The 13,802-nt window shown below is 36.6% G+C and overlaps 1 protein-coding gene across 4 annotated transcripts in view; it reads left to right on the forward strand.

The window, feature by feature from the left end:
* RBPJ (recombination signal binding protein for immunoglobulin kappa J region) overlaps window positions 1–13,802 on the forward strand; it is a 140,226-nt gene that overhangs the window by 111,030 nt on the left and 15,394 nt on the right. For all 4 annotated transcript variants that reach the window (XM_061470528.1, XM_061470520.1, XM_061470539.1 and 1 more), the window contains 2 exons: window positions 7,032–7,070; window positions 10,128–10,223. In XM_061470528.1, coding sequence (XP_061326512.1) covers window positions 7,032–7,070; window positions 10,128–10,223 — 135 coding nt within the window. Of the gene's footprint in view, window positions 1–7,031; window positions 7,071–10,127; window positions 10,224–13,802 lie in introns of those variants that run through there.

Raw genomic sequence — 13,802 nt, forward strand, 5'->3', positions numbered from 1 at the left:
TGGAGTTAATTTTCTTCATAGCAGCTGGTCTGATGCTGTGTTCTTTGTGATTAAAACAGTGTTGATAACACACTAATGTTTTAGCTTTGGCTGAGCAGTGTTTGCATAATGTCAAGGTTTCTCGCTGTGTCCTGTCTGCATCCCCCCCCACGGTGAATGGGGATGCACAAGATGTTGGGAGGGTACACCACCAGGCAGATGACCCAAACTATCCAAAGAGATATTCCATGGCATATAGTGTCAGTGATAAAATGGAGAGGAGGGGGGTTTAGCAAGGTTAACCCAGTGTTTGCTTTGGAACTGGCCGGGTATCTGTTTACCCTTGGGAGGCGGTGAGTGATTGGCTTGTTTTTATTTTGTTTCTCTGTTCTTCCACTTCTCTTTTGTTAAACAATTTTTATCTAGACCTACAAGTTTCTTGTTTTCCACTCATGCTTTTCACCTGTCCTATGGCATTGTGGCTCTTAGCTGCCTACCGAGCTTAGCCCCCAACACCCATGCTGACCTCTTCATGTTTATGTAAGGAAAAAAGAAGAAAAAGAGATCTCAACACATGGCTATTTCCTATGTTTCTGGATTCTTCAGGGTAAGGCAAGTATTTTGCTTTTATTTTCAGTGTTGAAATTTTCAAAATAACGTGAAAACTGTCACAAAAAAAAAAGGAAGACAGTAACTGTAGTATATTCTTACTAGTCTTTGTATATTCTAGAGTTAAATCAGAATGCTTTGTCTTGCCGCAGGCTTTTCTGGTGCCTCATCTTCCATAGTGTTCTCAGGCCCATTCTTCTCACCTAGCAAGTCTTAATTTGCCACTCATGTCTTCCCATTCTCAGTCCTCATTCTTCCTGCTATTCCCCCCACATGGGCCTCTCCATCATGCTTGCTTTCTGCTCAGCTGTTATTCCTGCTGCATTCAAATTTGACAACTCTCTTGTTTTTGCCTCTCTGGAGAGCATTATTTACAAAAAGATCCATGCTGTTCCTACTAGATGCCAAGAATTGTGTCAGTCTATAGGCCAACTGAAGATAGAATTCTTAGGGCAAATGACTGAAGTTTGCCTCTATTTGAATCTTGTTGAAGTATTTTTTAAGGCTTCTGTGTTCGGTAAATAAAGGTGAATGGAATTTATGAGGGACTGTGAAGAGGATGTTCTTGGCTGAAGGCCAATAATGGAAGAATTTGAACTTCATCTTCCACTCAGGAAGATGCTAGAGCAGTTTAGTAACTACAGATATTCAAAGTTGAGGATGGGATAGCATGTGATTTTTTATTTATAATTTTTTTTCATTGCAAATGGCACATCTCTGGTTAATTTTTATTTTTCCTTCCAAAATTGACTTGAAATGTAGAACCATTGGAAAAAAAAAGCGCAATTCAGCCCTTACAATTATGCTTATCTCTAGAAAGTAAGACTGTATAACAGGAAAAAAGTTTGATACTTCTAGTAAAGACAAGTAAGTTATAGATTGTGCTTCATTGTAGATGCTGGAAGCAATGGACATTCACATTCCTGCAGCCATAGAAAACTATAATATAGTACCTATTGTGCCTGAGTGAGGAATTCCTAACAGGATTTGGTATTCTGATATTTTATGAAAATATTTGAAACACTCTGTATGTTGTGTCATGCTTTTACCTAGCCTGAGAATATTAAAAGCTAGAGCAAAACTAGTTAGTGTACTTGGAAGATTAATGTTAGTGCTCTTGTTCATTTCCATAGTTACTTGATGTCAGTAGAGAGGTAAAAAGAGTAAGTTTACTTCCCATTCTCTGAATGGGGAAAAGAAGTTTGAATAAAAGTTTGAACGGCAAAGTGGGACTCGTGAAATGAAAAGGGTGGGCTTGAAAAGAAGACTGATTTGGGACATGATGTGAGAGAAAAGTTATGCCTACAGTGCAAAATGGGGAAGTGAAATTAATATATGCAAGGCATCAGAAAACAAAATACATGAACATAATGGAATAAAAACTACTAGCTAGAGAAAATACTGGGAAAAGAATTACTTGAACAAGTAAAACTTGCTGCTACAGCAGGTGATTGTGGTGTGACTAATGCTCACAGTCAGGTTTGCAGTGCAGTGTGATAGGGAAATACTAATAAAATACAGTTTGTCCTGAACTGAATTAGCAAGGTTTTTTTTGTTTTGTGAATTAAAATGGCAACTTGATTGTATATCCAGAGTTCCAGTACAGTGCGCCTGAAACAGTGCTGACTCTTGGATAGTAAAATAAAAAAAGGAACTTTGTGAGCATTCAGACATAATGATATATAATTTATAATTAGGATTTAAAATTATATATATTTAGCTTGTTTAATAACCACTGTAAGAATAGAACTGTGATACATTACTGTATCCTTTTGTTATCCATCAATCTGCAAATTTTCAAGATGTAAACAAAGAAGAGGTCTAGAAATAGTAAATATCAAGAGAAATTCCAGAACAGTGAAATTCAGGGAAAACCTATGCAAGGAAAATAATGCAGTCTATGTCATCTCTGACAGGTAACCTTTAAATGTCTGAATTGGCCCGTTTTTCAACATGCCAGTGAAACACAAAAGTTTGAAATAACAGCAATCATCACTTGTACAATGTCTGTCATTTAGTACAAACCCATAGATAATGTGTTTCTTGCACTTTCAGTTGAGCTGTCCTAACATCAGAAAAAGCAAAAGGCCTCAGTCTTTTCTTCTGCAGCATCGTTACTGATAGTTTTTGTACTTCAGATTGTGTTGTCAGTAGAGGTATCTCTATCCAGTTTGCAAACATAAGGAATGAATAAACCAGGTGAACTATTAAATGGTTCGTTTTTTCATGTGGTGTTTGTATGTCTTGAGTTTTGCAACATGACTAAAAATCTGGCATCCTGAATGCAATTGCTGCTACGGAATATACCTGATTTGTAGAAGTATTACAGTGAACTGTGCATTCTAGTCATCAGTGATGGAAGTTTAAGAATGTAAAAGAGGCTAAATGTAAACTGGGTTGATTTGTTGGTTTTTTTTTTCCCTCCTGGTAACTACTTTGCTGCTGATAGGGAATGGTTTAGGTTTTCCTGAGAATGAGGTTATAAAAAATCGGTCATTATGCTTAGTAGAAGCTAATGGAGTTCTGTGCCAGACTTCTGTTTAATCTTTTGAGTCCATTTGTGCTTTAGCCTTCACAATATCCTCTAGCAATATGTTTCACAACTTAGTTATAACCAGGTTTGTAGAGCAAGGGAAAAGATTTTTATTCTAAAATGAAATTTTCAGATACTAGGTCTATTTTCCAGTTCCGGTGTTTGCAAGGCAGAGAACAGCCATCTCTTTTTCACATTTTGCATATTTTATATTAGTTTCCTACATCTTTGTCACTTTTCTCTTGTGTGCTCACTTTCACTAAAAGCTGAAGTGTTTTAGCCAATTGCATATGAAAACTGTTGATCATCCATATTGACTTTTGTGGTGTGTTTTATTACTCTGTGTAATTTTTTTCCCCTATGTTTTCAGTTAACAGCAGGCAGTTTTCAGGACTGTGTGTTTGTGGCAGAATAATTCTGTGACATAGTAATGTTTGTGTTTCCTATTCCTTTCTTAATCTTTCTTGAATTCTAACTTGTTTAGCTGTTGCTATTGAGCTACGGGGATTTGTTTTTTTTACGGGAGGTGTAAGAATGCAATGTCAACCAACCTTACTCATGTACTTATTGGATACTTATTTAAATAATTTGATTTATAGCATTCCTGTACAAAGTCACATTCTTTTTTACTAAAATAGAGTTTCCCTTATGAAGATGTCTAGTGATGGAAGTGGTTTGTGGGTCAGTTAAGAGTTCTTAGTTCTGAGGAATGTTTATGGGATCTTTGAAATTATTTTGAGGTGGTACAGGAAAGTGCTGTTCAGTGACATGAAGGCTAGGGTACATAACCATCAATTGGGCATCAGAATAACATTACTGAGGAAAAAGTAGCTGAATTTAATTCAGAGATAGTAAAAAATTGGACTTTCGGTAAATATGACTGTGTAATTTATTCCTGCTTTGCTCCTCCCCCTAATGTCTTCCAGTACTAAAAGGGGGCGTACAAGAAATCCGAAGAGGGACTTTTTACATGGGTGTGTAGTGATAGGACAAGGGGGAATGGCTCTAAGATGGCAGAGAGCAGATACAAATTAGATGTTAGGAATAAATTTTTTACTATGAGAGTGGTGAGACACTGGCACAGGTTGCTCAGAGAAATTGTAGGTGCCACATGCCTGGAAGTGCTCATGGCCAGGTTGAATGGGGCTTGGAGCAACCTCATTTGGAGGGATGTGTCCCTGCCCATGGCAGAGGGGTTGGAATGAGATGATCTTTTGGGTCCCTCCTAACCCAAACCATTCTATGATTTTATGAATAATAAAAGATCTACCAAATCTAGTTTGCATAATGTTTTGGAAGGTTCATGTTGCTAAAGGTACCTTTTGTACAGGTTCGCAAGTTGATTACAGTGACATCACTAACTTTATTTTGAATGGAGGAGGCTAGGGAAATTTGGCATGTTGAAGTATAAAGGTGGTGCACTGAGCATCAGATGATCAGGGTTTACCCTGTGCATCTCCAAAATGACTCGGTGCTTCAGCTCTGCCTCTGAAGAATGGGGATTTTGGTGTTCTTTCCTGTGTGGTATATTCAGGATTTGACTAAAGGAAGATAGGGTGTTTATTTCTCTAAGTAATGGCTTCTTTTTTGTGTGTAGATGCCTCTATTATTAGTAAAGTTTTTTAGGTGGCAGTAACTGTACATGCAAGGGGAGCAAATCATCTATGCTCAGAGTTCTGCATGGCTAGAGTAGCCTTACGGGAGTGTAAGATTTTGTCTGGGTGTTTTTTTTCTGTGTTAATGTGGTTTCTGATGTACTAGTGTCCTCATCTTGGATGGGATCTCTTGGCCATGGTACAAGCAAATGTGGTGTGTGGTGTGTACAGTGTCTCCTTTGCTCCAAAATAGGCACATCTTAATTTTTTTCTTGGTGAATTAAAATGTGGAGAGGGATTGAAACAAAGACTCTAGTTCTACTCCAGATCAGGCAGCTAATCTATAGGGGTGTTGTAAATTATTGCTTAAAGATAATCTGTTGTCTAGTCAGTGAGTCACAGACAGGTGAATCCTCTGCCAGATTTAATGATCCTAGGTCTTCAGGGGAGAACAGTGAGGTGGGATGCACACACAAACTCACACTGTTATCTGGGGAAAACCAGAGTCACAGGGTGTGCTTGGGAGATGACACTAGGTTGATCCTGGAAAGATAAGCAGATAGGCTTTGGGATATAACTTTCTGGCTGCCAAATGGCAAAGCTGTTTCAGTTTTCTTGTGGCCTTTCTGCATTGCAAATATGATAATGCAGTGATACATACCACAGTGGAAAACAGAAATGAAGTACCTGTCCCATAGACCTAAAAATTGAAAATACATGAAAATGAATCTTGCAGCAAAAATTTTGGTTTCATTGTTTCATTTGAAGTTAAAATAAAGCCAAACAAGTGAACAGTATGCTAACAATAACTAAGTACAATGTGAAAGGAGCTTCTGTCTGGTTGGAAATGTAAATTTTCATTTCATCATTTAAACTGAAAAGAAATAATTTGATTTCATCTTGCGTATCCATTTCTTCTGCATAGGAAAGACTGCCAGTATTTTAGAAGATTAATTTCTCAAGTTGTGAAAAATAACTTCAGAATTTGCTGAATGTTCTTGTCACTCTTTTCAGTGCTGTTCTACTCAACTGCATAGTGCCGCTAGCTTTGCATTTTTACTTTGTGCATTTCTGGAGTTACTCACATGAAATTGGAATACATCAAATCATTCCACCACCAGTTGCTGTAGAGTTCAGGACAGATCCTCAGCATCAACAGTGGAATTTCTCATCACATCATTTAATGATGAAGTACTTCTTGTCCTAGAGAGCCTCCAACACTGTTGTAGGGCAATATTAGGAGAGGGGAGGGTTTTCACTATCCTGGAAGTGTAAAGGCAAAGATGTGACCACTTACAAAAGAGTTTTCCAAGTCATAGAGATGTTTATGAACATTGGCAGCAGAAGCAGAGTCTTTTATGCCTCAGCTTATTTTTAGATAGAAAGGTGTTAAGCTAAATCTATCTCTATGTTTTGTCCTTTCCCTTTTTTCTTTTGTGTTTTTTGTTGTTGTTGTTGTTGTTTTTTAACTTCCCCCTTTTCCTTATTTAGCTGTGGTTGTACTTCTGTGCCAGGTTGGTGTACATTGCAGCATACAGCCTTTCTTTTTTTCAGGTTTTTTACCTGGTCATTTTCCTTTAATCTGAGGGTGTTTTTGTTAATGAAAATGTTTCTGTCCTGTGTAAACTCAGTGTCTTCTATAAATAAATACTTTTGTGGAAAGTCTTAACTGCCTGGAAGGAGCACCCTCTCTGTCACGAGCAGTGTTAAAGCTCTGCCTCAGAACACATTATGCCTTATGGCTAAAAAAACAAGTGTATGACAGGGTATTTCTGGATCATGCTTGGGTACATTCCACGAGGGAGATTTTCCTTAACAATTCTGTATCAGCACATATGAAATATGTTGTCATCCTCTTTATGAGAAGTCACTAAGGATAAGCAAATTTATGAGGAATTGTCCTCATGGGAAGTATTCACTGTGATTTGTCAACTTGGAGATAAGTCTGTTGATTTCTGTATGGTGATAATAATTGGTTTTTGTTGGCACTTCTGGTCAGTGCTGTGCCAAAGATCCCTTGGCTATTTACATAACTGTGATATCTGAACTTTTCAAAATTGATTCAGAGAGGAAGTAAATGTGACTTTAGCAAAGAAAGTCATCCAGTGTTCCAGATAAAGAAACCCCCCTCTGCTATTGTGGACAAAGCTATTGCTAGGAGGTGGTTGATACTTTAATAGTAACCTGTCCAGGAAATTACAATGAAAAGACATCAAATTTCAATACATTTTCAAAAATTGTAAAATTGGGATAGTATTTCACTGTAAAATTGTGACTAAGCACTTTTAAATTAGCATCTTCTTTTTTTTTTCCAGGAAATTTGGAGAGCGACCTCAACCGAAACGGCTCACCAGGTAAGCATCAAAGAAAGTCTGTTTTTAACAGTTTTCTAAAGTTACCCATTTCATTCTCAGAAGGATTTCTAAGTTTAAAAAGTTTGGCTTGATAATAACACTTTTTAGTGCCAAAACTCGGTTGTTGTGTTACTGCTGTCACGCAGCAGGTAGAAGCAAAATGAACACAGTACTGTCAAGGAGTGATCTTAACCAGTTTTTGATTAAACCTGAACAGTCAGAGAAAGCATCAGTTAGTACCATCAAGTCAGACCATTCTGGAAAGTGTTTAGAGTGATTGAAATACAGTGCCTGATTTGCTCCTGGTCTGCCTGGAAGTATTTACACCAGAATCTGTCAGGTAGTCACCATTGTTGTAGCACAGTCTGTGCGAATGTTTATTACTCTGTGCCACAAACTGTGCCGATCTAAAGTAGCCACTGAATTTATAATCCACTGCCTGCTTGAAGTACGACAGGCGTGCAATTTTTCAATAGTTCTGTGTGGTAACAGTGCTGTATAAAGACATCACTCTGGCCTGCTTGTATTTTGAATGAAATTATGATGCCTCATGTAAAGCTCAGGGTGGAGAGGAGCATTTACATTTTGTGTAGGGTACATCTGTTTCATCATGTGCCTGGATAAGCTTCAATGTTAGCTTGTGTATTGTTAAACTTCATTTCAATGCAAAATTTATCTGTACTGACTTATAAGTAATTGAACAAACATTCCTGTTTCCCATTGGCCTACCTATTTTCAGGGATATTTAAGGATACTAAGTTTTAAATAACAAACTGGTTTCTATCTTCAGCAGTAGCATCTTAGTGTCGCTGTGAAGTTACTGACAAAATTTATCTTCTGTGATTTAAAAAGAACAACAGAAATAATGACTGTTCAGTGTAAGGTCTTTTAAATAAGTTTTCTATAACTGTAGTGACTCTAAATTTCATGTGCAGGATTTTAACTACTAGATACGCCAGGTACTCTTTCCTGTGAGTAGGCAGCTGGGAACTGCTAGCCATCCTTCAGTGGCTTGTAAACCTTTTCTGTATCGTTAGAGGCTGGAAACAAACAATGCTGAAATGGAAAAATCTTAAGACATTTTTAAGAGTGTGATTGGTTTACATAATGCTACAAAAATGTGTCTATAAACCCTTAAAGGTGTTTAGTTCAATTACTGGGAAATTATTCTGCCTTCTTGCATAAAGGCAGTCCTGTTTGTCTAATAATCTATCATCATGCAAGTTCCAGCAGAACAGCACTATTTTGTTCATACTGTGCTAGTTGGTTTTAGATGTAAACTGTGAGAGTGCTACATTCATAGAGAGTTTTAAGATTTAATAAAAGAAGAATGTTTTATAAGAATTACAATGGTTACGTATTTTCTTTATCAGTGGGAGGGGTCCGAGGGGAACATTCCTAATTCTTGTAGAAGCTTGGATTGTACAAGTCCACTGTAACAACAGACCAGTAGAAAAGGCAGAATTTCATCCTCATACAGTGCTAAATAAACATTAACTAGCACCTAGTGTTTGTGTGCGTGTGTTGCTGGTGTTTTTTTAAATGATAGTCAAGTCAAAAGATTTTAGTATGACAGATGTTCTTAATTTAGTATGACACTGTTCTTAATAGTATTTTGAATTGTCAGATAACAAGTTTTTAAACCACTTACATGCAAATAATAATATAATGAAATGTATAATAATGATTTCACAATTAATTATGCATTCTGGTTTAAAATGCATTCTTAAACAGTGGTTGTACATGAAAGTAAGCCTGCATGCTTCAAGATAGATCTTCCATCTGTGCTTTCATGGATAAACATCGATTTTTGCCAATGTCAAATACACATAGATCAAGTTAGTCCAAATTAAAAACAGAAATTCAAGTCTTTGCTCTTGTATCTTGCTGTTTACAGAGATAATTTCACACACTGGTCCCTATCTTATGCAGACATGACAAATGCAAGAATTTACAAAACATCATTAACAAAGCTGGATTGTTGTTGTCCAACACCCCCCACCTACTTGCATTCATTCCCTTGTGAAACTGTCTGTGGGGATTTCTTTTGGAAAAGGCCTTGTAAACAAAATACTGTTTCCATCCAAAATATTCTATCTTTTTTTTTTCACTGGAAATGTTTGGTTTTCTGGATCTCTCAAAGAGAACTCAACAGTTGGGTACAGTTTGGAAAAACAAACCGGCCCAAAACAAAACAAAAAAACTCAACAACAAAAAAACCCAAACAAAACAACAACAAAAAACCCCTTTCCTCTGTTGAGTTTCATCTCTTCATATAACTTCCTTAAAATTCATGATTTGTTTCTCTGATTGATGACTTTGAAGGCGAGCACATTGGTGGGCATTAAACCCACAAAAGCTCCTCCAGTGACTTAAAAGTGTTCCTGTCAGCACTCCGACACAGCTAAACCCCAGGGTGTTGAATTTGCCATGCTGCTTAATGAACAGTTAGATTATTATACAGAAGAATGATAGGGTGTATTGTTCTCTTACTTCTCTCAAGGAATCACTGTTAGTGTGTTTAAGGTAATTACAGCTTTTATATAACGTCTGTCAGTACAGTGATGTTGAACGATAGAAAATCTAATAATTTTTTTTTTTTACCCAGTTGTATGCAGGAAGTAGAGACTTCCTCTAGAAAACCAGATGAAATGATAAGCTGGAGAATCTTTTTTTTTTATTTTACTATCTAAGTTGGTTAAGGAGACAATATTCAATTAATAAACTGTGTTCTAATCAAGTATTTGTGGCATGGACTTTAAATGTGGTGTAGTCATTGGCATTGATACAATTTTACATCACAAGCATCTGTTCTGGAAAATGTAGTACTTGTAAAAATGACCACAGACCCTTACTGCTAGCTTCATGCAAGAGAGTTGCTGCTTTTTGCTATGTAGTTGTCTTAAAAACCAAAGCAAACTCATCTTGGTGCTATTAATGGTCACCTTTTTTGAACTTCAGGTGTTGGGGATTTTTGTCCTAAAACTTTCTTTGGATGATTATAGTTCTAAACAAAACAAATGAATTTTCAAAGCTTATTTTGTCTTTTATTTTTAGGGAAGCAATGCGAAATTACCTGAAGGAGCGGGGTGATCAAACAGTGCTAATACTCCATGCAAAAGTTGCGCAGAAGTCGTATGGAAATGAAAAAAGGTAAGTTTCTATTCTTTCCTGGCTTCCTCTAGAGTTCCCAGCTAGGGAAGCTGTAGCATATGGTCTGGTGCATAGTAGGTGTAGAATTCCTCAGATCATACTATAACTTGAAGAAATGTAAGCCAAAATGTGTTCCTGAGATCATCTGATTATGTAACAAAAGCTGCAAACCTTTGGCAATTTTATGTGGTGATGCCTCTTCTACCAACAGGTTCTCTATCTGTGCGTGAAGTTTTTCTTACATTGAATTAAAATGGCTCTAATTTTAAATCTTCCATTTTAAGTTTGGAGTAAGCAGGGTGATCAATGATGGCTATTTGTAGGGGAGGTTTTTCTTGAGTAATTTCAAATTAATATGAAAGGGAAATTACCAGCCTCAGTAAGATATTCTTCTGAATCAGATCTGTTATTGCTTTAAAATAATAACAGGTCAATCATAACCATATTTATGGTTCTTTAACATTCTCTTGTAAAAATAAGTACAGTACAACTTACAATAATAGGTAGTTCTCTAAAGGACGGGATCTGTAAACGTGAAGTTGAATGCTTTTTAGGTAAAGGTGAATTTCCTGCAGTCTTCTCTATGTGATATTTTTATTTAACGACTAGTAGAAGCAAATAGGACGGTCCTTCAGATGCAGATTTCTAGTCCTCATGGTAAAACAGAATTTTAAGTATAAACTGTATTTTTCTACCTTCAACTTCACTAAAATAAGAAGTGCAGTATTTGGTTAGTTTTCAGATACTTTTTATTATTAATATTTTTTTGTCACAAAAGACCATGTATTTAGTACATTAATGGTTTTGAAGTTTTAACCTTACTTTTACACTCACTCATGTCCTGTTACTTCGTTATGTTTTTTCACAGTTTTCTGAGATTTGAGATTTTAGCATACTTAAACATGAAAGTGTTAGAAAACAGGAATGTTAGAATTAAGCCCGCGAAGTTCTCAGTTCATTGCTGCCAATCTAAATCACACTTCCTGATGTCTGTGAATCGTAGATGCAGACTATATTTTCAGCTGTTCTTCAGTATTCTGTGCCTGACTGCTTGTTTTTTCAATATGTGTGGTCCTTTCTGTTAGCCCTTTCTTTTGGGCAGGGTCCAGGTTTTGCAGCTCCATGGAACTGTTAATTCAAAGTGCTTTTTAGATCTTTGTGCAATTCTTGATGAGAATCAAATGGGAAGTCAGCAAAACAGGAAGGAGGAAAGGCATGGAAGCAGACAAGTGTGCTGCATATCTGCTCTGTAACTACACAGGCTTCTTGCTCACTGCCAAACGTAAATGCAGAAGTGTTGCAATGCAAGGCCCTACTAATAGTAAATGATAACTTTAACCCTTTGCAGCCCGCAAGTTTTATCATGTCAGTATAGAGGTCTCTGATCGTTATCTTGTCAGATTGTGTTGTCATTCAGGAGTTGAATAGTTGACTCATTACTGCAGATGAGTAAAGCATGTTACTCCCAAAAAGTGGGGAGTGTGCCTGCAGATAAGACAGTGATTTTCTAAACAGTGTATCTGTAACTTCAGTTAGTCTGTTCTCCAGGGGCTGCAGCAGTTCATGAGTTCAGAAACATTTTGCAGAGTTTTCCTGTGTATCATTATTTTGGAGAGCAGGTTGCATTGAAAGAAGGAGAAAATAAAAAATCAAGTAGTAATTTTGATTATTCAAAGTTCTGTTACAGTTTGGAAAACTTAAATAAGTGTTCTGAAGAATACAGAGCAAAGCTTCAAATTGTCGTTTGCTAAAAGTTTCTGAAAGTGCCTATGTGTAATTGGTAGAATTGCCATAAATACATGCTGCCCTCAATATACGTGTATATTTCACTTGATTCTGTTAAAAATCACTTTGGCGTGTATGTTACCAAAGTAGTAGTAATGCTCAATAAACTAGTTATTGGTTTCCCACTGCTTGAAACAATTGCTAACTGACATTAGGCATTCTTTTACCACTTAGATTTTAGGAGGTGCAGTACAGTGGCCTATCTCAGCACAGCTGCATTAGTTCATGAAAGGTATCTCAGATTTACCTCTTTAAAAATGGGAGCATGTCAAATGTATCTAGAGAGTTTCAGAACTCAATAGATGACTAGGAATGAAAATGTTTGGATGTTTGTCATAGTGAACTGATTGCCATTCTGGTATGGGTGTGAAATGAAAGTTGGGAATACATACTAGGCTTTCATTATCCTGTTTAAATATTTTAGTTTTTCTTACGATTTAACACACCATTTAAACTGTCTCTGCTGCTGTTCTGCTACTTCCCAGACTGTTAGCATCAGTAATGATGGCATGGATATAATCTGGTTAAATTTTGATCCTTGAAGAATAAGTTAAATTACACTATCTTTGTAACTGAGAAGTCACATTACAAAAGGAATTGTTTCTGAAATTTGTCTTAAATTTCTTAAATTTAAAATATTTCTTACATTTAAGTTCTATGTCTTTCAACATAAAACCTAAAAAAAACCCTAAACAAGCTTCCTCCTTTTGGTCTAGTCTTTAAACCTTGTTTGTTGTGAGGTCATGGAAAATATTTATCATTAGTAAATGTTGCATGGCATAATTAAAAGGTTAGCACAATAACTACCTTTCAGTGTTCTGGTGAGGCTTAATAGATGGTGAAATACTCTGTTGAAAACTCAGGGTACATGGTGCAGTCTCATGTAGTGTGGTCTGGTATAAATAGGCCTTAGAGAAACGCAATTCCAGGTTGTTGCCATGTGGATGGAGACTTTCTGGATTAATTTGAGAGTGTTCTTGGTACTTGCCTGTAAATAACAGTAATGAAAGGATGTCCACTTTCTTCAAGTGGACCACTGTTACTAGCCTTGCTTTTCCTAAAGTTAGTGTTGTTTAGTCTGACAAAGAAGCCAGGAGGTGAGAAGCTCAGGGGTGGACTTCAGTTGAGTTTAAGACTTTTTGCCTAATGTTTCCTGTTGGATGGCTGTCATCTTTCAAAAACATTCAGCTGATACTCAGGTGATGTTTAGTGGTAAGTGTGGATGTTTGTCTGGTGCTTCTTACACTATTTTCATATTTACCTTTCACTGAGACTTCTCTCTTTGGAGTCTGAACAGTGTGAACACTCAACATTAAGGTCCTGTGTTGTTTCGCTGCATGTTCAGAATGGAATTGCCACTCTGCTCACAGCATAGAAAAGAGGTATTAAGAGAATAAACCCAGTGAGGAAATTGCCTCCTACATACGTTTCCAGCATTATTTCTTGTACTGAATATTCTCAGCAAGCTCGGAAGAACCAGATACAGCTGCCTTTCCTTCCAGCATGATTTTCTTTTTACTATAGGTCAAATTAATACTTCAGAAGAATTTTTACCTCCTACTTAGTCTTATTTTAGTTTTGTGGTGAAAGGAGAGGTAGGCCCTGTAAATCAAAAGTTGAAGGAAGAGTATTTTCATTTGTTCAGCTGAACATTGTCCTACTTTATTTCCCATCAGTAGTACTGGAAACAAATTATTTTAGGGAGGTGATTTTCTTTTTCTTATTTGCTCATTGTAGTTATCTGAAAGCCAGCTTCTCACATAAACATTTACATTCCTATTTACATCAGAAATA

Source organism: Pezoporus flaviventris, unplaced genomic scaffold, assembly GCF_033815535.1.
Source record: "Pezoporus flaviventris isolate CSIRO_AGI_PZ_B2104156 unplaced genomic scaffold, CSIRO_AGI_Pfla_v1 ptg000002l, whole genome shotgun sequence".
In the NCBI taxonomy this organism is placed as follows: Eukaryota; Metazoa; Chordata; class Aves; order Psittaciformes; family Psittacidae; genus Pezoporus; species Pezoporus flaviventris.